This window comes from Phyllopteryx taeniolatus, chromosome 14, assembly GCF_024500385.1.
Source record: "Phyllopteryx taeniolatus isolate TA_2022b chromosome 14, UOR_Ptae_1.2, whole genome shotgun sequence".
Lineage (NCBI taxonomy): Eukaryota > Metazoa > Chordata > Actinopteri > Syngnathiformes > Syngnathidae > Phyllopteryx > Phyllopteryx taeniolatus.
The window spans coordinates 19,397,630-19,424,382 of NC_084515.1; the positions used below are offsets into that span (position 1 = coordinate 19,397,630).

A 26,753-nucleotide genomic window follows, 5' to 3' on the forward strand; every position below is an offset into this window, starting at 1 on the left:
GGTGCCAGTTTTGATGCCCGGCTGTCCTTTGTTTTTTTTTTGTTTGTTTTTTTTGTCTTTTGAGTACACCACACAGCAGTAATTGGCTGTCAGGCCAATCCAGGACGACTTTGCTGGCCAGAACTACTGACCTAATTTAGAACTGAAATTCTATTCTGAATATTTTTTTTCTTCTATGAAATTGTCTTACTTTATTCCCAACAGTCTATTGGCTTTATTGCATAGCGTTTTATCACATGTGATTGTGAGATTCTTATTTTTATTATTTTGTCTAATGAGATTTCAGCCTCTTTGTGTTGCCATGCCAATCTAATCTACCCAGGGTCTTCAGAATCGGTAACCGATGTAACTTGGACTGTTTCTTTAACCAATCACGTTGCAAATTCATCGACACAGATGACCTCAGCATTTTTCCGTCCTCTGATTGAAAACTTGCAAATTACACCTGTTGCAATCTCCACTCATTAATACATTTAATTATCGGCTTCTTTAATGAGTTTTGACGAATTTTTTTCAGCAAATGTTTTTTTGTTTTTTTTTCATGCTGTTAGACAAAAATATTGATTCTAAAAAGCTCCAGATGATGTATGTGGCACAGTTGTGTCCTTTTATGTTGCATTTTTACATAGTAGAAATGCTTTCTTTAAATAGTGTTGCCATTAATAGCTGGATTAATTTGGGTAAGTCCAGACGAAGGCCCAGGCTCTGTCATCCGACCTGCTTACTTATTCATTCAGTGCCAGCCTGTAGGGAGCCCACAAGAAAGACGCCCCCCCCCCCCCCCCCCCCCCCCCCCCCACCCCCTCTCCCCCAACATCGATAGCCCGGCCAGCATCCGTCTTCCTAAGGCCCACCAAAGGTCAGCGGCGGCATAACTTCAGACAGTTTTTCTTTTTTTCAGCGTCACATTCTAGTGTGTTTACCAACATGGTGTCCCCCAGTGGCTCCGTGACACTCGCTTACACACACACGCGCGGAGTGCTGAGCTAGGCTGACTTGTAACTGCAATGTGGTGAAAGCCATGTTCACAGTCGATAAACGGGACCCACGGGTGCTTGTTGGAACACCAATCTGCAGGCGTCTTCGCAGACGACGTCGCTCGGGAGTACTCTCTGGTTACAAGGTGAAATCCTTCTCTTTAGTTGGACTTTTTAGTTCGAGTAAAAGTGCGAGTCGGGCAGGGCATTTGACAATATTTCCTGGATTGACTGGAGGGAAAATGATTCTTTAATTAATTATGAATCTTATTATTCATGGGAAGTTTTGAAGCTGTGTTCCCATGCCAGTGTTGTACTGAGCAGAAAAAGTGCAGTTAGAGTTTAAATGGTTCACTTTTTACTGGAATGCAATGTCAGATGGTTAGCGTTATCGTTCCAATTTTTTGCCACATTTAACGTCTCTGCGAGTTCTTTTTCGAATTCCTTGCGGTGCAAACGGTAGAGGAAGCAGGAGTTGCGAAGACTTGTGGACGGCACTTTGTTACAACTGCGGTTGTTGTGAAAGTGCTATAGAAATAAAGTCCAGTGGAGTAATATTTCATTTTTTCCTAATATTTGTTTCTCGTTTAATGATTTAATATTTTAGTATTTAGTATTGTCAAATGTTTTTTTTTGTATTACTATTTATATCTTTTATTACTATTAGTGCATCATTTTCTGCTATTTCTGCTAAGTATTTTTGTCCTTTTTATGTCGTATTTTGTATTTTTGTCAAACATTTTATTTTCGACTATTTTTGTAATTTTTGTTGAATAGTTTGTATGATCTAATTTTGCATTTTTCTCCTTTTCATTCTTTATAATACCGTATTGTATTTTTCTTCTATATTTTTGTCTTTGCATATTTTTTATTTATACTGTATTTAGGCTCTTGTTAGATTGTGCCCAGGGCTTTGATAATACAGATAACCATGACCATTTCGCTCACTATAATTATATGACGACATCTTATTTTTTTCCCCATGCGTAGCTGACTTCACGTTCTTTTTCTTTGGATGACAAACTATTGGGGAGTGAATCAACAGCGCCTCTACTGGTTGTGGTCAAGTAGTGCACTTCAAGAGTCAACAATAATTCCCAATCAAGACAATTCTTTATGATCAGTTGGTGCATTAATGGAATATTTTGCCTGCGACAGCTCAGCTTTTTCAGAGGATGAGAGTGCCAAACAACAAAGCCATATTTCTCCTCAACAAATGGGACATTCATAATTTATTTATCCCTATGGCCAAGTTTTTTTTTGTTTTTTTGTTTTGTCTAAATGTGCATTTTGTAAATCAAAGACGTGGGCATAAATTGGCAGATGAAACCGATGTGGTTCCCTTCCCACTTAATTAGCTTTGCACATTATTTATTATGCATCACTATTTTTATCCGTTTGTCAGTGGAAAGACGGCGATGTGCAAATGAGCAATTATTTCTGCCGTGCGCGCCAAATAAGTCATTGCGATGACTGTGGCGGCGGTGTCTCCCTGTGCATTGTCCTTTTTTAAAAAAAAATCTGGAACGGAAGAATATATTTCGCAGCGGCGTCCGCCCGTTCAAAGTTGGAGCGAAGACGACGTCAGATCGAAATGTTACTTTACGACAAAGGTGCTGGCGAATCTTGTCATTGCAGTTTCTGCTCATATTTGTGTATTTTTTATTTTTTTTACAAATTCTATTTTGTATTTTCTAATATGAATTTTTTAAAATTGTTTTGTCTAATATTTGCGTATTGTCTAATTTTTTTTTTAGGGTTTCAAAGTAGGTTTTTAAAACAGGGTTAGGGTTTCAAAACAGACTTAAGTAAACTCAATGCAGACTGTGTGAAATGTTTGACGTCCAACATGGCGGCACTTGTGAGTCATATGCAGCAAAGTGTACAAAAGTAGTCTTGTTATCTGGGTTTGCGCTTTATTTGCATGAGCTACATTAGCTCGCGGGAATCTCCTGGAAATGTATTTGGTCACTTAATGCAATATAAAGAATCAGAATGATACACTTCTATTTACTCAAATGTCAGAAATTATTTGGATTTTTTTTTGTTTTACCAAGAAGTCTGGAAAAATGGAATTTTCAAATCTCAAATGTGTCGGAACTCCGATTAGTGTGACTTTCATCTAATATTTGTCTATTTCTTTTTTTTTATCCTCGCCACGTATTGTCCTTTTAATCTCGAACAGAATCCAGCCAATCCTGCAGCGGCGTCCTCTCCACTTCCTCACTGTGAACAAGTGCGTATGATGGAGGATGTGGATGTTGTGTGCCTTTATGTTCTCTCGCTCCCTCCCTCCTCCTTCCTCTTCCTCATCCTCGGCGGGGATAATCTGTGCTGTGAAATTGAAGTGTGGTCCCGGGATGTAAGTTATTTTCCTCACCTGCGTTGCGCTCGGTGTGGCTGACCTCCTTCAAGCGATCTCCACATCCACATGAGGCAAGAGAGAGAGAGAGAGACGCATGTGGCGCATTTGTATCTGGAAATATCTGCTGCTAAATGGTGGTGGTGGGACACCGACTCGTAATACGAAGACTGTCATTGCTGTGTCGACCCATCATTAACTAGGACACCATAGCGTTAGCAACTGTACTGTAACTTTCGGAGTTTTGTAACAACTTTGCCTGATGTTAAAATGACCAGACACCATTTGTTAGGTGGTGCATTTATAATTTAAAGCATTATGCCGTTGACAAGAAAAAACAACAATTCAACAAACGAGAAGAGTCCAGTTGCCACGATTCAACCTTTGAGGATTACCATGACCTGGATGACTCAGAATCTTAACTGACATAAAGAAAAAACATTTTTTTTTTTTGAAACAAATTACTTTTTTTTTAGTTCACATTGTTACAGTAATTTTAGAATGACTTCAGCTTTTATGCTAACGATGTAATCGTTTGACATTTAATTGGCAGCTTCAAATGCAATGTCGATGGTACACGGAGCTTTTGGTGAAGAAAATAGTTATTGACATGGTAAACGGTAATTACTTACCTACTTTAGTGGTCTAGATTAAATAAATAGATAAATAAATAACATGTTGTTTTAGCACTAGCATGGGTGCTACATTACTGTTCAGAATTGTGTAGTTTGCCGCACAACTCCATCGCTTGGTGTATTTATACATTAAAGCATGATTATGTAATAGTTTAACCTTAAATGAAGAGCTTCATAATTATGTTGATGGTACACTAGCTTGTGATGATGAAAATATACCCGTTATTGCTTTGGCAAGCCCTGATTTCCTACTTAATCGGGCTATATTTCTGGACCAGCCAGGACACCTCTCGTATTGTGTTAGCGCTAGCACGGGCTCGAATGCGTGCAGTGCTTGTACAAACTTGATCGGGCATCGGCATGATCAATCGGTTGGGATTGTAACCCTAGCGGGCCAGTTTTGGCCCGCGGGTTATATGTTGACACCCATGCCGTAAGTTCTTTCTTTTTTATTGTATCTTTAATATGAACATATAAAATAAACAGCAAGCAAGTCTTTTTAGTCATCATGTCTCAAGTCTAGAGTCTTTCAAATCCAAGTCAAGTCCTGACTCAGTTTTTTGTCAAGTCGCAAGTGACTCGAGTCCACATTGTTGTCAAGGCTACTTGGACGACACAGTTTGGCTTCTGCGTTTTCCACACATTTGGAGACGGACAGACAGGTGAAGGCCCAAACATGTGAAGTTGATCATTCCACACGGGGCTTCGAACAAGTTCTCCGTGCAGCCATTCCCACACGGACACACACTTGTCATTCCGCTCCACGTCCCCGCTCGCCTCCCCGGGGTCCTCCATGCACACGTGCCTTACAGGCGACTCCACCGCCTTCTATTTTTCTTCGTTTTGAAGTCAAGTACAATGTGACCTACTGTTCTTTACGGGGAGATGTGTACAGTCACACAGCTTTCACCTTGACTCTACATCAGCCACCAGAACGTGCTTGTTTTAATACTGCAGTCGGAAATGTAAAAAAAAAAAAAAAAGTCTCGAACATTTTTTTCTTGACAAAATCAAAACAACACGGTGAAGGAAGAACTACCGAAATAAAACCAGTGATGGCGATAAAGTATGGCTACTGGTGGTCATCTCCAACTGCAGAGGCAGATAAAGCGCGCACACTCTGTAGCTAAGTACAAGTACACACGTGTGTATATTAAAAAACAAAATAAATAAATAAATATAATAATAATAAAAATGAATCAACAGCCCATTTTGTTAGCTCCAAAACTGGACTTTTATTTGGATAGTTTGGGTAAGAGAGATAATTAGTTGAGCAGAACAAAATGCTTTTTCACACAGCTCAAGTCCAAAATGTTTTCCACTATTAAAGCTCAGCTTTAATAATCAGTGCCTCGCATGTCACACCCCCTCACCCACACTTTTTTTTTTTTTTGGTACAAATTCAACAGTTGTGCTGACGAGACGACAAGTTTTATAATTGTTTCTTTTCTTCTTTCAAATTATGTTATACAAAATCTCTCAACTTCTACACAGACTGTCACCCAGATTTTATGTTTTTTCTCCATCTTGTAAATAAATTTGGGGAATAGCTTTTATTCCTCCCGTGTTTTGTCGTCATGAAAAGATAAAAACATGCAAAAACATTTTTGATGTCCAAATGAAACATTTACAGGTTTTGGAACTTTTTGCACTTGTTCATATACTACACCCAAAGAAAAGATAAAAAGAAAACAAAACATTATGTACACACATCTTTTTACAGTGAAGTCCAAAATATCCAATGTTGACTAAGGCAAATGAAGTGAACATTGATCAGACCAGTTTTTTTTTTTTTTTTTTTTTTTTTTTTTTTTGTCAAATACTGTACTACATCACTCCAGGAAAAAAAAGAAAAGAAAATAATCTGCTACAAAAGTGTGATTCATAACTCCCTTTAGGTGCGACCAGCTGCATAACTGTCATGTTTTAGTCAAGTCTAACACACTAAACAGTGCTGGCTCTTCCTTATTTTTTCCATCCGGGCTGACAAATGATCCTTCATTAAATAAGCTTTCACAAACAAATGGAAAGAAAGAGAAAAGAAGAAACGGGGTGACCAAAGCGTACCAGAGTGTCACATACTTTGCTTTGAAATCACCCACCCACCCCCCCAAAAAAAAAAAAAAAAAAATAGTCAGTACCATTAAAGCCTTGAACATAAAACTAATCATTTCCATCCAAAAGAAATGTACAAAAAGGCACATTATATCCCAGTGCTTCTGTACTGTGAAGTTCAAGTGTAACTGAGCGCATTCAATTCCCACAACGGTCTTGAATGGTGTGAGCGTCCACCGGTGCCGTCGACAAGCATTATGTACGCGGAGACTACAACAATAAGCCAAGTTGGTGGGTTGTTTTTGTTTTTTGTGTGTGTGGAAAAAAAAAATCTCTGCATCCTTTTTTCTCTCTGCTCTCACAGTTCCATGTCTAATGTCCATCCACAAGGAATCTCCTTCATTTCGTCGTTTTCTTCTTCTTGTATCCTCGTGTCTTAGTCATCGCTTCCGCCGTACATGTCCGCCAGTTTTCTGAAGCGTGGCCCCCAGTCGTTGAGGTAATCGTAGTCCTGGTCGCCCCCGCTGCTGGACGAGTTGAGCGAGCTCAGGGAGCCGGCGGTGGAGCCGCTGCCCTCGTAGTCGAACACCAGCAGGGAGTCGTAGGGGGGTGCGGTGGGGTCGTTGTCTGCGGCCTTCAGGCCCTACAGGGAGGGAAACCAAAGCGCGGTTAAGACCTGTCCGGCAAAAACCTCGCCACAGCTTTGCTGGTGAGTGGCTGAACAATTCAGGGAAGCTCCTTTTCTACCCAATCATGGCCCCCACCTGTTCCCAATTAGCCTGTTCACCTGTGGGATGTTCCAAGCAGGTGTTTGATGAGCATTCCTCAACTTTCTCACTCTTTTTTGCTACCTGTCCCAGCTTTTTTGGAACGTGTTGCAGGCATTAAAATTCCAAATTAATTATTATTTGGTAAAAACAAAGTTTATCAGTTTAAACATTAAATGTCTTCAATTAAATATAGGTTGAACATGATTTGCAAATCATCTGTTCTCCTTTTGCCTGTTCGGTTCTGGTCACAGTCGAGTAGTCATACGAAGTAATTCTGCGTTATGGTGGTGATTCTGCATTATTGGGTCTACCGACGTCAGTCCCTGCACAGAGGTAATCAACCACTGCTGGGGGGGGGGGGGGGGGGTCAACATAAAGACTCATTTATCCAAGAGACAAGATTTAGCAGTTTATCTTCCACCTGTGAGGAAGGAGATCATGTTCCAGTCACACTCAGGTATTCATATAAATTAAGTAAAATTGATGGTTGGCATTCTAGATGATTGGGTGTTTGGGGTTGTTGTCTGCTGCCTTTGAGTCCTTGCGCAGAAGTAATAAAGCTATCTATTTGTTAGGTTCTAGTCACGCTTGAGTATTCATACTAGTTTATTCTACGTTATTGTTGTGATTCTGTATTACTGGGCACTTGGGGTTATTGTCTGCTGCCGTCATTCCATGTACAAAATAAGCAACTGTTAAGGGGTCAAGGTTCAGGCTCGTTGAGCCTAGAATCAACAATTCGAGGTTCTTCGTCTCCTTACTGTGTTGGGGGGCATAAGGTTTTAGTTCAGCTGAAGTAGTCATAGGACGTGATTTTGGAGCATTGTGTGGTCGCTTTTGTCTGCTGCCTTCAGTCACTGCACAGAAAAACCACAGTTAGAAGGGTCGAGATGAAGACTCCAAGAAGCAAGAAATAGTTGGGGTTCAAGTCACGCTTAAGTAGTTGTAAGAGTTTATTCAGATTTATAATTGGGATTTTGGATGACTGCGTGTTGGTTCCTTTCAACTTGTTAAGAGGGAGATCAGGTTATGGTGAAGTTCTAGTCACGCTCAAGTAAATTCTTCGGCCTTGCGAGACCTGGAATGTCCTCCTCATCCCAAAGTGAGCGCAGAGCCTGGCTGCACCTTCTTGCTCTTACGGAGATTTGAGAGCGCGTGGCAGCAATACCTTGTCATCTTTAATCTAGATAGCAATCTGGGGCTCATGAATAAATACTTGCAGAGAGCACTGAGCACATCTGTGGCTTGGGCAAAAGGGAGAATGTGTTTGTCACGCACGTGTGCCTTTATCTTGCGGTCCGCTTTGAACGACGGTCCTCAACATTCCCAGAAATCTTCATCGCGCCTTGAGAGCTCCTGCCGATTGATTTTCAAGACTCTCCTCCCCGAGGGTACTCCAAAGACTTGATGGATCGGTAATGTCGGCGCCGACATGCGCTTTGGCCACTGACCACTTCGGATATGAGCCCAGTCGTTGCCACCTCCCAAATGATGAATGGATTAAAGAGTTGCAGCAAATGGCTCCAGACAAGGCAGCCCTCACGTGACTGGGAAAGCATTCTCGCTGCTTTTTCCAAAAAGAGACAGATTGATTGAAAGTGTCTACACAATAAGCAATTACTTCCCACTTGTTAGCCATTGTCAAGTGTTTGCTGCGGGCCTGATCATCTGGAGGGGAATATTACACATGGATCGTTCATTACAATTACAAGCGTAATTGCTCTGCTGGTTATATCCCACCAGCCCATCTGCAGCCAAAACGCTACGGGCAGCTTTATAAGGTTAGACAATCACGCAATGCACTTTCATTCTGGCACAGTCATCCACTTGTTGGCCTCACTCATAGACCAGCTCTTTCAGCTCTGCCTCCTTTACGGCCACTTTCTGAACCTGCCACAGTGACAGCTAATGACTTTAATAAAACATATAAACACAACAAACAAACCACAGTAAGGGGGTTCAAGATGAAGACACATCTATCCTGGAACTGAGAATCAGCGGTTCGGTTCTCCCTCTTCTTATTAGGAGGGAGATTCAGTTCTCGTCATGCTCGAGAAGTCATTGAAGTTAAGTTGGGGATTCTGCACTGTTTTCTGCCTTTAGTTCCTCCACAGAGGTCATAAACCACTGTTAGAGGGCTCAAGATGAAGACTTATCTATCCTACTGGAGAATTAAGAATCCGTTTTCACTGTGCTTACTAGGTTCTAGTCATGCTTGAGTAGGGGGTGATTCCAATTTATGGTGATTGGGACCTAGAGATTTTTGTCTGCTGCCTCATTCCCTCCGAAATAAGAGGGGTCAAGAAAAAGGGTCGTCTATCGAGAGCCACTAATCTGTAGGGTGTCCACGGTCATGCCCACGTCTTAGGCATTCATTCTGATTAATGAATTATTGGGGGCCTGGTTGTGGTTGTCAGCTGCTTTCAATGCCTGCACTGTGTGAGGTTTTTGTTTTTGAGTTTTAGTGACAGTGGAATCTAGGACAAAAAAAGCCAACATTCTCTGGCACAGAGCTTTTCTGGGTCGCCACTTGCTGTGACTGCGAGGTCTTCTGAGGATCTGACAAAATGAACAATGGCGGCAATTGTGGTCTATCGCAATATATCGCTTTCCTCGGTTACGAGATGTATTGGCAACGCGGCACAGGTGTAAAAGACTGGAGGAGAGGTGAGGGGATGCGAGTGATAGATAGCCAGACGGCAGAGTGCTTATCTAAAAACATGGTTGCCATCCAAAAAGCAGGCGAGAACTCTGATTATAATGCTGAGAAAGTCACGTCTTTTGGCGGTGGTAAAAAATACATGACTGCTCTTTTCATTTGACATTCTCCCTTCAAGCTGGAGTCAATGACGGCCTCAGGCACTCCCAACTTGTATTTTATTCTCCTTCTCTTCTGACACCTCTACTTCTGTAAGGGGGAAAAAAAATAATCATATCTAACTGTGTTAGCATCATGTACTCTTCTTCCTTTATACATGTCTGAGTAGATGTGTGCAAGACTCCTAAACTTGCTTCTTCTTTCTTCTGGGAGAACAATCGGAATAATATCAATTGATTCTGTTTGAGGTCAATTTTCTCTCGAGTCGGCATCATCCAGAGTTCTCTAAACCAAATTGTTTATTATCAGAAACTTCCATAAAAAAAAAAAAAAAAATCAGCCTTTCATTCATTTCATTGTGCACTCTGGGATTGGATTTGCTGCTGTGGCAAAACAACCCTACTTTTCAATAACTCTGTGTGGTTTGTTGATTTATTTTTTATACACAAGTAGATGCAGCATTTATCCACCTGTGCAGAACCCAGCCAAAGCAGAATACATACCTTACTTGAAACATGAGCTTCGGGGTGGGAGAACCTGATTTCGATTTTTTTTTTTTTTTAAAGATAGATGGACCGGATCATTTGTTCAAATGTAAAATATGGAATGATAAAAATAATTCTCTCATTTTTTAATAAAACTTTAATCAAACAATAAAATAAAAGCAAGATGAAATGTATAATATATTGAAACTAAAATAAAATAAACCAATTATTTAATGAGCTAAGTGAATATAAAATAAAGAATAAATACATTGTTAATAACCAATTTTAGAAAAGAAATCCTAAATTAAAAACAGATATATAACAGGACTCTTGATAAGGTAAATGCTTGGTAGGCCTCTGGGTCGACGTTGACCCCCCCCATTCCACGCGTTTGCCGTTTATAGCGAAAACGGCAAATTTCACAGTCAGTGTTTGAATTTTTTACCTCATTGATGAAGTCACCAATGTCTCCAGGGTGGGGGGCGGCAGACCTCATGGGGTACTGTGGTTCGGGGTGGAGGGGTCTCTCATCGAGACGTCGAATCCCTACGGGCTTGATGGCCTCCGGTTCCAACGTGTCCGGCTGCTGGAGCTGACTCAGATCGTAATCCTACACAACAGAGACAGATGGGGAGGGAGGAGGGAGACGTCAATGAGGTGTGTGATAAGACCACCGACCTGAGAGTGCCGAGTGCGCAGTCAGTGTAATAGAGAGTTCTGACACTGTTATTGGAAAGCCGCGAAAACAGGAGACACGTCATACGAATGTGCCGCAGCCACAGGAAGCGCAGCCGCTAATCAATGGCGAGACGCGGCATGGTGGCTATGCATAAGCCAGGGCTAATCCTATTAACATTACCAAGGCAACACTAAGTCGTTGGCCGAGAGAGGGAGTGAATGGCCGGATGGTATCATCGCAACAGAAGATATGGCGTGCCTAATAAGCATGCGTGATGGATGGTCCCTAATCCGGCCATCTCTAATATCCCCTTTCAATTCAGGTGTCTTTTCTCAGTTACGACACGTGTACTTACAGCTTCTTTCCTGCAGTGTGATGTATAAATGAAAAGTACACCGACTCTACTCCACACACATCAGTATCATCTCCTGTCTGACTGGATTACTCATGTGTACGCTCATGCCAGTAAACCCTGAGGCTGCGTTGGATTAGAACACTGGCCATCACACAAGAATGTCATCCATCGTCTTTGGTCCGTTCCAGGCTGACTCCTGCTTGAGCATCACACACCAGAGGGGTCACAGGAATTGAAACATTGCCACATTACTGGACGAATTACACTTTTAGCACACCCCATAAATCCCTTGAAAATCCTAATACGTCGAACGCTACGACGTCTACCTTATGTTTTCATGCCTACGTGGTTATGACAGACCGTCTCTGAGTTAATATGCAGGCGACTCATCTGTTTGTTTACCACACAGCATGCCGGTGCAGGTATATAATCAGACGTTTTCTCTGAGCTCAACTTGATCATCTGTCTGCCTGTGATAGTGACTGCTTCACAGGGCAGCAGCAGCTAAAATCATACACTGTGAGAGCACCAAATGGACTGACACTTCAATTTCCTCCCTGGTGGGAGATAGGGAGAACAGAGGTGGGTATTATACAGACCACAGCGCCGGGAAAGTCAGGTCCATTTTTTTTTTTTTTGCCAATACTGACTCCCTGGACACCGCAGCCAAGGCCGTTTTAACCTGCTGTCCTTTGTGCCATTTAGAATGGAAGCTTTTTCCCTTTCAGTAAATGGCAGCTTGTACTGAATTTGCTTTTGAGCAGCGTTACTTTCCTTTTCAACACATCCTGCTCTACAAAGTTTGTGCTTTATGTGTGGACATAAATACACCGGAGGGAGCTCTCCTCTTCCTCGCTCTCTCTCTGCATGCAGACGTTTTGATGGTCTTGCAGGCATATTGTTACCTTACACAGAGCTTCATTATTGGCGCACAGCAGATTCCTGTCTCTAAATGACATCAGCGCACCAATTACAAGTCTCCGAGGCTAATTTGCTGCTGTGTCGGGTCAGAGCGGGGTCTCCCGCTTATTTGTGTAATATGCAGCCACTACCGCACTTGAGCCAGCGAGAGAATAGCCTATGTGGCATAACACCCCCTCCCCCCACCCCAATGAACTGATTCCGTCGTGGTAACAAGGGGTTATTAGGACAATTGAATTTGTGTCGCTACATGCCTGATCAGCACAGCGAGATACAGAGATGCGACTTTATTTTTGCCTCTGGCGTTTGTTCAGCATAGGGGCTGCGATTGTTTGGGTTGTAAAGTGAAAAGAAGTTGCACTGGAGAACATGCATCCAATATTTCCAGAACCAACTGGACCACAGCTCTGTTTGTATTATTGATTCCGCTGTTCTGCCCTTATGCAGAACCTTCACAGTTAAATGGTCAAACTCCCCATTTAGTGACAGACAGAGGAGTTGTAAGTGCACATGCACTGGTGTTTCGCTGCTAAATGCTTTAACCTATGGCAAGGATCCTCAATAGGTGGGTTCTACACAGACCCAGACTTAACCAGTGCAAATTCTGGGGGGCATTCATAGTCCATAATCTTTATTTTTAACTTGTGCTGCTTTTCTGGTCTGTACAATAGAGACATGAAAAACCTTCCATGTGGCATGTCTACAAAAATCAAATATATTCAGAGCAGCCTTGCGAGTGGGTGTGTGCGAGGCAGGAAAGCGGTGAGAAGTCCAGTAAAGAAAGTTCTACAAACAAATGTACTTTACAACTAGAAAACAGCAAAGGAAATGAGTTAATGCTGTTCACTTGTTAATATTAGTTCAGTGTCTATCAAAAATGTATAATTGTGCAAATATTAAGGCTCTCAACGCTCACATTTTTCTTTGTTTCTTTATTATAATCACTGTATACATTATGTTCCAGACCTTGGCATGGAGACATTTTCAAGGACCACGAAACAGCCTTAGTCATCCTTTGGAATGAGAATTTTCCATTGCAATGACTGATTGCTTGGCAAAAACAAGTAATTTCAGGGCATTTTACCTAATCCACAGTGTTGTTAGAGATTTTACTCTGCGCGTGTGTGTGTGTGTGTGTGTGTATGAGACATCATTCCTACCTGATCCTCTTCTCCGCCGCCTTCCTCATCATACTTGAGAATGTTGTCTCGCACGTCATCCTCGGGATCGATGAGGAGCTGCTTAGCCTGGCGTTCTTTATCGCGGCGCTTCATCCACACCACAAAAAGTAGCACCAGAACTGCGACGCGCACACACACGTGGTGTCGTATTACAAAACAGACTGATATTTTCATTCACGTGTAATCGGATCCTGTGTCTTAGCTTTTCAGGCCGGATGTAGACTATATATTTGTTTGATAATGCTGTGCTAATCTAATCATCATTGGGATCATGTTAGGCTGTTTTGCTAATCTGCGATGGCAGCGTTTAGGTGACACTCACTGAGGAGGATGATGATGCACAGCAGGATGGAGATGATGGCGCCCGTGCCCAGGCCGGCGGCCATGATGTGCTGCTGGTCCGTGCAGTCGCCGTTGATGTCGCACTGGCACACTTTGACCCTCAGGTGGGAGGTGTTGATCAGGGGCAGGTTTCCAGAGTCCGTGATGATGATGGGCAAGTCGTAAATGCCGCTCTCGAGGAAACCGATCTTGAGGCGCAACTGAGCGTAGTCGCCTGTAGAGAAACAAAAACAAGCCAGAAGTACTTAAAAGTGGCGACGACAAATACCGTATTTCCTCAAATAGTGGCCGCCCTCTAATAGCTGCCGTGCCCCAATCCATTGGTTAGTATTAACACCTCCCTAAAATAGACGTCTAAAAAAAATAGGTACTACCTGTAATCACTGTACAATTTAACTCTGTTGCTGAAACAAAACAGCAGCACCAACTGAAGCATGTTAACACTCTGATGAATTAAAGGGTAGAGTCTTACTGCATGCTGTATACTAGTTCCTTGTGCGGTATGAAAGGTGACTTAATGTTACATGTGCACAATTAGCGACTAAGTTATCTGTGTCTATATTTATGTTCAGCCTAATCCGCCTAGTTTGTTGTCATGTCACAGAATTTATCTATAATATTCCTTTTTAAATGGCACTTTGAATTGGCATAATCTGATATGTTAAAATATTAGCCAACCCATCCAGCTGTACATATGAATATGGTATGTACCATAAATTCTAACTTGCATTACCATATAAAATCCAAAACAAGGTTTTGGGATTTGAGGCTCACAAATCTACTGAATGACATTGGATAATGCTGCTTAAGCTTAAAACTCACTGCGATTATCCAAATAGTATTATCCAAAAAAGATATACCAGTATTGTATTTTAACACAGAGGTCTCTACAGCTACCATAGTTCGAGTGTTTTTTTTATAGCAGAATCTATACAACACTTCAATTAATTAGGGCCATGTTCCCATCCCAAATTCTTAATATTACTAATATTAGCAGCACTAATTGCCTCTGGCGCAGTCAGGTTTTCAACTTTAAATATTCAATACGAGACATGATGCTGACATGAGACATTTTTTCAAGAAGAGACTGAGGGCAGCAAGAAAATGGGAAGCAGACACAAAGTGGATAATGTGGAGTAATAATACTTTCATATCCAGAAAAAGATGGTAAGCTAACTTTAGCATGTTTCTTTTTTTTGGGGGGGGGAGGGGCATTTTTGTCCAGGTATTTTCAAATGTTATAATGTCGGTGTGGTGACCAATGAGCAACCAGCAATAGTTTATATTACTATACAGTGTTAGCTCGGCATGATTAAAACATTGGTTGACCTGGTACGAGAAATAAAACAGGGGGTACTTGGTTTACGACGGTTCCAACCTCCGACATATGAGGTTTGGGAGGTTACGAAGGGTCTGCAATAAACTACTTTGCACGGCAGTGTAAGAATACATTCTCGGCTTCTGACATACTTACTGTTTTTCATATATTGTTTGATATTTATGGCCTACTGCAGTGGTGTCAAACTCATTTTTGTCACATTATAGATAGGGTTTTCCTCAGAGGGCCATTATGATTGTAAAACCATATCAATGTTTAAATCGCCTCATCATATTATTACACAGACAACAAATTGATGGATAACTAGTTTTGAAATCAGAAGTCAAGGATAATGGTTTGTTCAAGTAACTGTAAAAGGGGTATGGATGCAAAACATGCTTACTATAGTTCATTACTATTTATTACATATGAATATACAAAAATTTGGAACAGATTTTAGCCAGAATCATGGAAGTCGACACACATGATTTGCTTTCGCGGGCCGCATAAAATGATGTGGCGGGCCGGATCTGGCCCCCGGGCCTTGAGTTTGATACCAGTGGCCTACTGTAATCATGACTGTACTACTGCATTATTGTAGGTTAGCGACAGACTGCATACAAATATGGGTTATGTCGCTACTGTAGGAACTGAACTCTTGGAAGTTGAGGACCCCGTGTATCTGATTGTTATTTTATTTTTTTTATTATTATTATTATTATTATTTTAAAGCATCAATAGTCATTCTTACCACTGATTCTGGTGATGGTCCAGTTCCTCTCGACATCGACGGGCATGTTAGGCAACTCGAAGGCAAAGGGCCCAGCATTGGGCATCAAGTCGCCATCGATCGCTGTGATGTTGATGGCGTTGGGCTCGGGTTTCTCACATATTTCTACTTCCTGGGGGAACACCCTCGGGGCGTTGTCGTTGATGTCCAGCAGATAGATCTGCAGAGTGCCCGTGCCACTTGCTGAAGGGTTGCCTGCATTCGCCATGAAACACACATGCATACTTATTATTTAAGGGAATCTTGAAAGTTGATTGCGGAATCATCATGCGGTGGAAGAAGAGGAGAAGAAGTGGTGATTGTTGTGTTTCCAGCCAGCTACGCACTCCAGTGGGATTGGGCCCATCCAAACTGCATACTGATCTAAGAAACTATTCTCAAGTGAGGGAGTAGACAGAAAGTGCCGTATTAGAACATTTGGATACTCTGGTGTCTATGTGTGTGAGAGAGGAACGTCTTCCTGACCAAGGACATAGGCTGGGAATACTAAAGCAGCCAAACAGAGGCCACTGTCGTTCCTCTCAGGCTCCTCTATGTATTCACTGTGCTAAGAGGCTTCTTTACCATTCAGGCCACGCTCAAAGGAGCTAGTCATCCAGTCCTGACCCATTAATACTGCGAAAACCTCTTTACTGGCAAAGTTTTAAGCCTATTGGACTACGCTAGGCTCTGCAGAACAGGGTAAACCTGAACAGAGGTAAATGCTCTTCAGGGAAAAGGCGAATTTATCCATGCCGCTGTATGCTTCTGAGATTGTTAGCACATCAGCATTAAGGTGAATGGTGGTCAGTGGCTGGCATGGCTTCAGTCATGGTGGATGTCTGTTGTCGTCACACAAGTGGCCAAATTAGATATGTATCCTTCTAAAGGGCATTAGCTCCTTTTGACAATAGTAATTTTCAAGCTTCCCGACAGAAGCAGCTAAACCATGAGAGCAGTGTATTTAAAGGCGCTTAACAATACACATTTGCATGGTTACGTACCGTTGTCAGTGGCCAGGAATGTGGCATTGTACAAGCTGTTCTTTACAAATGGTGATTCTCTGTCCAAAACGGCGATTGTTGTGATTCTACCATTGTTGGGATCAATTCTCAGCCACTTGGCCGGATCCGACAGTTTAGTGTAGCTGATGACAAACAAACACAGACATTCATAATCACCTCACTGAACTTCGATCAAAGTTTAACAGGCACAGTCTTGTTTCACAAACAGCAAAATCTTCTATTTTGTGAAACATTACAAATGTGTGCGGCAACCAAGCAGCTCCAGATACAAAGGTGCTTAAACAAGTGATCTGAAATTAGGACTGATGATTGAAGACGCACTCAAGCTCACTCATCATATACTATGAATTTCGCATGCGGAGTCATGAATATTCACTGATGGGAGCCATTAACGTCATCACTGTTGCCGTTGCTGATTACTCGGGTGTGATTTAAACATAATGAGGAGGATACATGTTTGCCAGTTTAAGCCTCCTACCGGATACTTTGCTGCATGTAACGATCAGGGTCCTGCGCCGTGAAGGTGGTCAGCATGGACTCGGGCAACATTCCCTCTTCCAGTTTAATGAGCTTGGGGTTGGGATCGAAGTAGGGGCTCTCGTTGACGTCCATCACTCGTATGGAGACGGTCGCGGTGGACTGACGGGGAGAGTGGATGCCTCTGGCGAGTGGCACCTCGTTCTTCGCTTCCACTGTCAGCACGTACGCCCTGCTCATTTCATAGTCAATGGGCTGGAAAAACACAGGGGACAGAGATAGTGAGGCATATACATCATCACGTGAAATACATTGTGGAGGAAGGAGGAACTCGCATTAAATAGCTGAAAATGGGATGAGAGTAACAACGCAGCGAATTAAAGCGTTTCCATTCCCCCTCCCTAAAACTGCTCCTGTGAAAGCCCACAATAGACACAACTATTCGGTGCCTTGGTGAATTAATGGAGAGAGCAAGCCCGCCAGCTGATTATTAATTACCTTCTTCTGTTTGAAATACAAATGAGAAGACAAGACACAAATTAATCTGGCTGATAAACAACTATTATCTGTTAGAGTTGCTCCTAAATGCCACTGAATGCTTGTTTTGTTGATAGCTGCATTCATGCCTTGAGAGCTATAGTACATAATAATAAGACATTCCTGGATCCATCTACAGCAAGGATTCTCAACTGTTGGGCCACGGACAGCAGGACAGAACTACCGGTATATTAAAAAGACTTCATCTGTTTTGTAAATCTCCCTTAGCTCTGAACATTTGATTTACTCCTATTCTTTCTGTGCAATTTTCTAATAATGTGCTTGTGTGCTTGACTTGACTAAAATGTAAAAATGTGTCAGCCACCTTGAAACATTGAAGTTATAAAGGGAGTCTCTATGGAATATAATGGGTGAGGTTTGAAAAGGTGACCTTACCTTGACAACCGTTACCAGCCCCTCGTTATTGGTGGGATCAGTGGGCACAGAGAACCTGCCCGTGGGGTCACCCCCAGTGATTTTGTAGACTGCGTTCCAGGCCTGAGTGTTGGGTTGGTCCTTGTCAGTCACCGTCAGGTTGGCCACGATCACGTTCACACGGTTCTCGTGCACCTCGCCGAAAAACTGCATGAATTAACATGAGATGTAGAGGAACAAGCATACTGTTAGTGATGCTGGGACCAATATTGGGTAAACAGACACGGAAGGTATCTTATCACGTCGTCATGGTCATCTCGTCCCCTGTCTTCATCCAACAACACAACAGTAACATTACGTCTCACTAAGTGCTTTTTTGCGCTCTGGCTGACATCCCCCTTGTGTGTGTGTGTGTGTGTGTGTGCTTGGCTGACTGCTTGTGTAGCTGAACTTGAACTAAATAAGAGAGCGGCGCTGCTGCCGGCACGCATACATATTCACGCTGAACCGGAAGGCCGTCACCGTGTCTGGGTCTCGGCTAGGTGTTGATTGCTTACCGTCTCAGCTGTGAACTCTGGCGGGTTGTCATTGATGTCAGTGACTCTAATGACGGCGGTGGCCGTGTTGGAGAGGCCGTACATCGGGTTGCCCTCGGTGTCAGTGGCCTGGATGATCAGCGTGTACTGAGGCACTTTCTGTGGTGGGAAAAGGTGAATGGTTTGAGAATAATATTGCAATTGTGTGGCTATAGATATTTTCAGTTGCCGCCAAACAACTACAGTCTCCAAAATTGTAATGCACCAAAAGTAGTACAATTTGCAGTTCAACTATAGGGTCCTGCCTCAGAAGTCAAACAAAATTTGGTGTTCATACCCTTTTCAAAGTTATTCCGACAGAGATTCCGGTTCCCTGAGAAGTTTTATTTTTACAGTGATTCACTTTACTAAAAACATATTAAAGATTTTATGTTGGCAAAAGGTGGCACGGTGGCCGACTGGTTAGCACATCAGCCTCACAGTTCTGAGGACCCGGGTTCAAATCTGGCCTTGTCTGTGAGGAGTTTGCATGTTCTCCCCGTGTCTGCGTGGATTTTCTCCAGTTACTCCGGTTTCCTCCCACATCCCAAAAACATGCATGGTAGGTTAATTGAAGACTCTAAATTGACTGTAGGTGTGAATGATTGTTTGTTGAAATGTGCCCTGCGACTGCCTGGCGACCAGTTCAGGGTGTACCCCGCCTCTCGCCCGAAGGTAGCTGGGATAGGCTCCAGCACGCCTGCGACCCGAGTGAGGATAAGTGGTGTAGAAAATGGATGGATGGTGGCCAAAGTTTAGATTCAATAAATTGACTCTATTTTCAATGGGGGGGGGAAAAAATTAACGTTACAACAACTTGGAATTCAACCAGTGTCACAGAACAGATTCTGTTTGAATTTGGCGGTCCCACTGTAACGTATTAACAGTCAATCACAATCAAATAGATTGTGGAGGATTTTTACTGGTTCCCCTAGCAGGCTGATGAAGCAGCATAGAATAATAAAAAAATGTGCACAACTAAATTGAAACAAAGTTTAAATGGCTTTCTTATTCCGATGCCTAATATTGATTTGTTCCCCAGGGAGGGAGGGAAGGAGGAAGTTGCACCACTGCCACACTTTACTGTACAGCAGCACAAAGCTGACAAATGACTACTTCCACATTAACAGTTACTCAGGTGATGGACTAGTCACTCGGTAATGAGAATAGGGCAAATTACTTTCACGGTGGCGACTGTCGCACATAAAACTGCGGCCCCAAGGCGGAAGTGATTGAGCAGCAAGCAAGCCAGATTGCCCTCACTAGGATTACATCAACTGGCGTGTGCTTTGTATTTCATTTTATTTATTCCCTCCCACAGCTATGTGAGCCAATTAGGGGAAAAGGTGGTTGTTTACAGCACAAAGGAAGGATAAGTAAAAGATATGTGCTTTGGAAATGAGGACAGAGAATGTGAGGGGAGGAGATTATTAAAATGATCGGCGATGCGAGCAACATTCTTGTCGGAATAAATGTGTGTGGAAAAAGCCAAGGCCAGCTCGACTTGTAATTTAAGTGGTAATCAGCAAACGTACTTTGGCTCGTTGGCTCTTTGAACAAACATGCCCAAGTTGTGATCGCCGTCATATTTAACAAACACACGGCTCAACTATATAAAAACTGTTGTGTTGCCATATCAACAAACAATGTAAAATTATAATGAAACAAAGAATGGCTAGAGGCTTTGGAAATAACCACAACACATTATATGCACCATCCATTCGTTTTGTAATGCCACTTGGATCCTGTGGAGGCAACAGTATGTTGGTGGAGTGCTTACAGAGTCAATGTCTCATTTCACTGGCCAACAGTGATACAGCATGACAGTTGAGTAATACAAGAGCTTCTCTTGCGCAGATTCCCCAGTTTATGCAAAATGATCCGACCCTTGTCCTTTTACATAGAACCCAGCAAAGGAAGGATCTTGCAACAACTATGTGCGCCCACACGGTGGCACGGCATGGCACAATCACACCCCTTTCCCGACATGGCGGAATTCCATCACACACAGACACTTTCCCATACTCTGATATTACCCCCTAAATTGGAAGATTGCAGCGTGGACTTTGTTTCTCAGTATTCTGTGTTGGTGTGAGAGCGGCTGATGTAATGTAATGTCTGTGTTTCATCACAAATGTTCAGCGCTACTTTATTTTAAAGACTAAAAGGAAATTATTGATTTTGCAGGGGATTTGTGCTCTCTCAGTATTGTCTAATTTGGTCGTTAAAATTAAAAGTTCTTTCATCAGTCGAAGGCAAAAAACACAAAACACAAAAATGAAAATAAATGTAAGGGAAGAAAAACAAAAGCTACTCACCTCTCTGTCCAAGCCTGCTGCCACAGTAATGATGCCTCCAGTTTTATTATTGATGGTGAACATGTTGGAGGTGGGACTGTCGGGGTTCTGAGACAAGATCTTGTAGCGGATCATCCCATTAGCAGTTCTGGGATCATCTTTGTCGACTGCTGTTACAGTCATGACAAATGTGCCTTTTGGAGAGAATGACACAGAAAAACAGAATAAACACAGTGCAACAATACGCTCGGCTCTTTATACTGTATATATACTGTTAACGTTACCTGGCTTGGAGCCCTCTGGAACGGTACCGTTCCAAATGGGGTGGTTGAATTCGGGCCTGTTGTCGTTCATGTCGATCACATTGATCACAATGTCGATGGGGTTTTCTACTTGGTTGCCGTTCAGGTCCACCGCATGAGCTCTCAGCTGAAGGACGACAAGGAAGGAAGATTCTTGAGCAAAAAAAATATCTGACCAGCAGTTCATGTCTACAGAGGAGTTCACAAACCAAGGGACCATAACTGGGTCATGGTTCCATTTTTACTGGGTCGCCAAAGGCTATTTCTATTCATGATTTCTTGGCAAAGTGCTTCTGAGTATCATGATTGTTGTTTCAATAGTTTATTTACAGCATGTGTCAATAGAATGGCAATGCATGAAGAAAACCTGGTTTATAGGCCGTCTGAATATTTCTAGCTCACTAGTTTCATCAGCTTTCAAGGTTTAAGTGCCTTTCAAAGAGCATACACTAAGTCGGTTATCCAGTGATCTTCAAATTCAAATTTTAATTCAGCCATGATTCCTTCTCATGCACGTGCAAAAGGCTCCGCTAAAAGTTTATTGCAATGTCATTGAAGAGCCACTGCAGTAGAGAGCACTTGAGAGCTGAGGATTATCTTAAAATATCCAACACACACACACACACACACACACTAAGTCCTTTAAATTCTCCGACGGATAAGTCCAGTTCTCTGGGAGCGCCACATCACACCACAAGTCTTCATTGAGTCTGAGCAGACTGTTTAGGCTACACATGACCCTGGAGCACATACCAACCAGAGGGAAAGTACAACGTTGCCAGAGTGAGAACAAAAAAGGCAGATCATAAGGAAATCATTAGGGCTTGACTTACATGGAAGTTGGAAATATGCTCTCGATCCAGCGGCTTGTTAACTGAGAGTTCTCCAGAGATCGGGTCGATGAGGAAGATGCCGGTGGGAGGTTGGTCAGCACCAGGGCCTGTCACGCTGTATCTCAGAGATCGGTTCTTGTCATGGTCCGAGCGGATCTGCGGTTGGAATGATTTGTTACAACACAGCTTAAGAACTTGATGAATAATAATATAATACCACACAAATAATTATCTATCGTGTCAATAAATGTGAACAAAACATTCGACAATTACCTAGTCCCCGGGTTACATGACATTACATACTCAGTCCTTGATTTTTTGGTGGTTACTTATATCTGTATCACATTTGAAGGGTAATGATCTTTTTTTTCCTCAAAATCTATATAAATGTATTACATTTCTAAAAATTGGTAAGCCAATCCCTCACATCATAAACTATACGCAGCAGGTCGACATACGCTAATGATGTCCGTTACTTTGTCTGATTGACAGGTCATTCCGAAAGCAGTGATGATATTGGTTTATGTGTGGTATTGGAGTTCTGTCTGGACGAGGATATTTTCACTTTGCTGTTGTTGTAAATTGAGACCCTCTGCGCCTTCTTCCTGGTCCACGCTGAGCATCTCATTTCCTACTGACAATATGATCCGCTAAGCCCAGAAATATCCAATTTAATGTGGCTTGCATTAAATATAATATGTACAAATTGTGTGCAGAGGACCTGATAAGAGATTCAGCTTAATATACCGAGAAGGATCTCCTTCTTAACTGTCCTGAGGAGTGCTTGTCCTTTGTCAGCCACCCACACTGAGCCTCGACCACAAGACTGTTGTCAATAAAAGGCAGTTGAATGTGTCCTTGAGCCATCATAAAAGCAGTATAATATCCAAGGAACTACTCCGCTAGTGAGCACTTCAACTTTTGCTCTACCGTCATATGATGACACATTCGACAGTATGGCCCTTAAAACAAAAAAATGCGTAGGAGTGTTGGACGAGTTTGACCTTCAACAAAGAGCTGTAAATAAGAAACATTTTCTTCGAGTCTCATGGCTTTGACCTTCAAAGTGGAAGGTCTGGGCTACGGGGGAGCTACAAGGTTGTCATATAAAGCAAAGAAGCCTTTTCACTCAAGTTGTGAGTGGACTACGATTGTGTGTGTGTGTGAGTGTGTGTGTGGGGGGGGGGTTACCCGAACAAGCTCCTGTGGGAAAGGACCTCGCGAGTTCTCCGGGACATTGATTGGGGGAATGACCCAGTCTCTCTTCATGCGTTTCAGCTGGCTGTCCAAGTTTCGTGATGGAAATGCTATTTCCTTCAAATCCTTGGACATGGTGGGATCAGAGGCGGCTTCCATGACCTGGAACAAAAAATTATATGATTTGGTACGTAAGGTACGTCGTACATACATATAAAACGTGGCCATGTTATTTAGGGCAAAACATGACAGGGTGGTAGTATTTCCTATTACTACAGACGGTCCTCGGGTAATGAGTTAGGTTCCTGCGGTGGCGATGTAAACAAAATTTAAATGTAAATCGGGACGCATCGAAATCTATCACTAATCCATGCTAACATAGTAGTTACGTAAATATAACTTAATAATAACATAATTATAGTAAATGTGTATGACAAACACTTCAAGGCCATGAATATAAAACAACCGAATGAAAAACAGTAAAGGCCTCTCTATACTCCTGCGCTCGCGTGGGCGACAACGCCCGCATTGCATCGCGTGACCGTATTGCAGCGTAGTATAAATTAGGCAAAAATCTTATTGTGTGGAATTAGTTGATTAATCATGTCTCGAAGCAACGGCGGCAAAATGGCAGGCACTAATTGCAACCAGTAGAGGTGCTGTTGAGTCACTCAACTAGTCTGCTATCTACAAAACAACAGGATGATGCAAGGTACGGGATGTTTAGCTACATTCATGCTATGCTAACATAGCTAACATTATTTTATCCAATACAATACTGGCATTGTAATAGAAGTTCAGAACATTCAGAGAGCGAGCGATAAATAGAGTATTCAATTTTCTCAAAATGCAGTCAGATGCCGTCCCTGGTCTCAACAATCAACGCTACAGTGTGATTCTCTTCGACAATTCTCTGGTGTATGTGGTTGGTGCAAGAGCAGCAGTACACCAGCAGCTCCGCTTGGCTTCAAATGGCAAACCTCATCTCGTGTCATGATAAAATGCACCCACACAGACACAACCGGCTCCCATAATGGATCTGCCATCCTCCCTCAGCTGTAATGAATGAGATTTGAAACAAAGGAGGATGGTACCTGCAAGCCAGACACTAAACACACAGATGGCTCAAATTGCCTATGCTGCTCCAGAGACACGAAGGAGGGACTGAAGTCATGCCATGGAAAGTTACAATAACCTTGAACACAAGGCGGGAAAAAACAACAACAACAAAAAACTATGTTAAATCAGTCAATGTTGAGGAATGTTTACTGGGCTCAGCCCTTTAAGTCTTAATACTAAACCAAGGGTGGGAAAGCTACAGATCATGGACCATATATGGCTATGAGGGGACCTTGATCAGCCCACTGTACAATTGAAAAAACAAACAAAAGAAAAAAACAAAGAGGAACTGTTATAAAAAGCAAGCAAAAAACATTTTACCCACAAATACAGTATGTAATAATAAACATTTGTTCAGCATGTTTTATCCTAAAGTAAAAATGTTTCTCACCTGTGTGCTACACGCTACTTGCTATGAATGTCCAAACAGAAACCACAGAAGTGAATTACCACTTTGTCACCCTATTAACGACCTGTACCCATTGCGTGTGCGCACGCACACACACACACACACACTGACCACTGTCAAACAGCTTCCACTAATCATGTTTGAAATTTGATTATAGTGCTTTCACACACTGCACAAGTAACAAGGCAAGCAGACACAAAGGGAAGCTGTGTTGTGTGCATGCGTTGCAAATATCTATTACCTTATTAAAATGGGCAAGAGTGAGAGTAGCAATTATTTGCAACCTGCGTTTGGAATGATGAATTACGTGTTGTGTTTATTCAGCCTGACGTGTAGCTATCTATCTATCTATCTATCTGTGAAGCCCCCAACCACACACACACAAACTGTTCTGACAGCTTCAGGGCCTCAACATTGGAGTGTGATTTACCCTTTAAGAAAACTCCCCCGTTTCCACTTCTTAAGTATTGCTTTGTTCTGCAGAGTTCTATTGGAGGTAGACATAGTCTCATCCTAATGAGGTTATTGTTTAGTTGTCAGTGATTAAAATTTCTCCCCAAGGCAGCCATACTCGTGGTGCGAATAATAAAAAAATAAAAGTAATCACAGATTTGATAAAGAGATCATCACCAGATGCAAACAACGCAGAAGCGTAACCTGATTTATGATGTAAAAAAATGGCTGACAGTTTATCTGTTTGAGAAAAGTATTTATCTTACCAATAGCAAGGACTAATAGTGTCATTAAAATCCTATACCTGTAGTTGCCTTTGTGTGTGGCTAATGATGGCTGTGAAATCATTACTGGCTAAAACTTTAATTTAGTTCCTGGCTAAGAAATGTGCCTGCTGGCCCCAAGAATACCACAACAATTTGTTTTTAATCTGTGACCACAGAAAACTACGTTCCCATTTCCCGTCATTTGTCCCTCGTTGCACACGTTTACAAATATTCACTTTTAGTCATAATTTGCTTATGAAAGTTAGATGGATTAAGAACACAGCAAACACTAATTGCACAAACTTTGGAGTTTGAACATCCATCCATTTTCTGTACCGCTTCTCCTTACTAGGGTCGCGCGGGCGTGCTTGAGCCTATCCCAGCTATCTTCGGGCGAGAGGAGGGGTACACCCTGAACTGGTCGCCAGCCAATCGCAGGGCACATAAACAAACAACCATTCGCACTCACATTCACACCTACGGGCAATTTAGAGTTGTCAATTAACCTACCATGCATGTTTTTGGGATGTGGGAGGAAACCGGAGTGCCCGGAGAAAAACGGGGAGAACATGCAAACTCCACACAGGCGGGGCCAGGGATTGATGAGTCAGACGCTCTAACCAGTCGTTTACCGTGCCGCCTACCTACGGGCAATTTAGAGTCTTCAATTGACAGTTGGAAAAAAAAATAAGTGGAGTAACAAATCTCCAACTGTCAGCGCTCCTCATTAGACCTCATTTCAGCCAGCATCAAAGGATTATTGCAAGATGCTCACCTATGGAACTATGTGGATGACTGAGCAGAGGCGTTGGGTGTGTTACTGGTTTCAGTTGGGTTTCTCATGTTTTGTTCCCTTTATAGTTTGCTTGATACGTTTCTCAGCCTGAGTTGATATTGACAAAGTATTCTGTGACTGTTATTATGCATTTGAGGCAGTTTGTTTGTGCCATTTGAAGAGAAGCAACACTGAGTGAAGGTAGACTGCTATGTTAGCTTCTCACATTATCCACTAACAAGCTAGCCGTCAAATGTGATCCAAAGGTAGAGCGTTTTATGTCATACACGTCATAGTGGTTGATTTCAGCTGACTTGATAACGTTAAAATGTTACTTATACATGACTACAATTTGGACCCTGGAACACATTATTCCAAAAAGAACCAATAGACATTTATTAGAATTGATATTGTTTTAAAATCCAAACAAGTCAGCAATCCCTGAC

At 42.3% G+C, this 26,753-nt stretch overlaps 1 protein-coding gene and 1 long non-coding RNA gene across 3 annotated transcripts in view; one reads left to right on the top strand and one right to left on the bottom strand.

The window, feature by feature from the left end:
• Positions 1 to 2,902, top strand: part of LOC133489289 (uncharacterized) — a 78,083-nt gene extending 75,181 nt beyond the window's left edge. The window contains exon 6 of the long non-coding RNA XR_009791858.1: positions 1,968 to 2,902. This is a non-coding gene — a long non-coding RNA (uncharacterized LOC133489289). The remainder of the gene's footprint in view (positions 1 to 1,967) is intronic.
• Positions 2,903 to 5,184: 2,282 nt separating this feature from the next.
• cdh2 (cadherin 2, type 1, N-cadherin (neuronal)) overlaps positions 5,185 to 26,753 on the bottom strand; it is a 62,547-nt gene continuing 40,978 nt past the window's right edge. Inside the window, exons 4-16 of one of the 2 annotated variants that reach the window (XM_061798621.1) lie at positions 23,280 to 23,447; positions 22,089 to 22,244; positions 21,238 to 21,382; positions 20,975 to 21,147; positions 18,639 to 18,776; positions 18,103 to 18,288; positions 17,171 to 17,424; positions 16,672 to 16,814; positions 15,650 to 15,883; positions 13,561 to 13,794; positions 13,218 to 13,357; positions 10,548 to 10,712; positions 5,185 to 6,672 (exon numbers count right to left, since the gene is read on the bottom strand). In XM_061798621.1, coding sequence (XP_061654605.1) covers positions 6,466 to 6,672; positions 10,548 to 10,712; positions 13,218 to 13,357; positions 13,561 to 13,794; positions 15,650 to 15,883; positions 16,672 to 16,814; positions 17,171 to 17,424; positions 18,103 to 18,288; positions 18,639 to 18,776; positions 20,975 to 21,147; positions 21,238 to 21,382; positions 22,089 to 22,244; positions 23,280 to 23,447 — 2,343 coding nt within the window. In that variant the 3' untranslated portion in view covers positions 5,185 to 6,465. Of the gene's footprint in view, positions 6,673 to 10,547; positions 10,713 to 11,147; positions 11,333 to 13,217; positions 13,358 to 13,560; positions 13,795 to 15,649; positions 15,884 to 16,671; positions 16,815 to 17,170; positions 17,425 to 18,102; positions 18,289 to 18,638; positions 18,777 to 20,974; positions 21,148 to 21,237; positions 21,383 to 22,088; positions 22,245 to 23,279; positions 23,448 to 26,753 lie in introns of those variants that run through there. The other variant, XM_061798622.1, reaches the window with a different exon arrangement.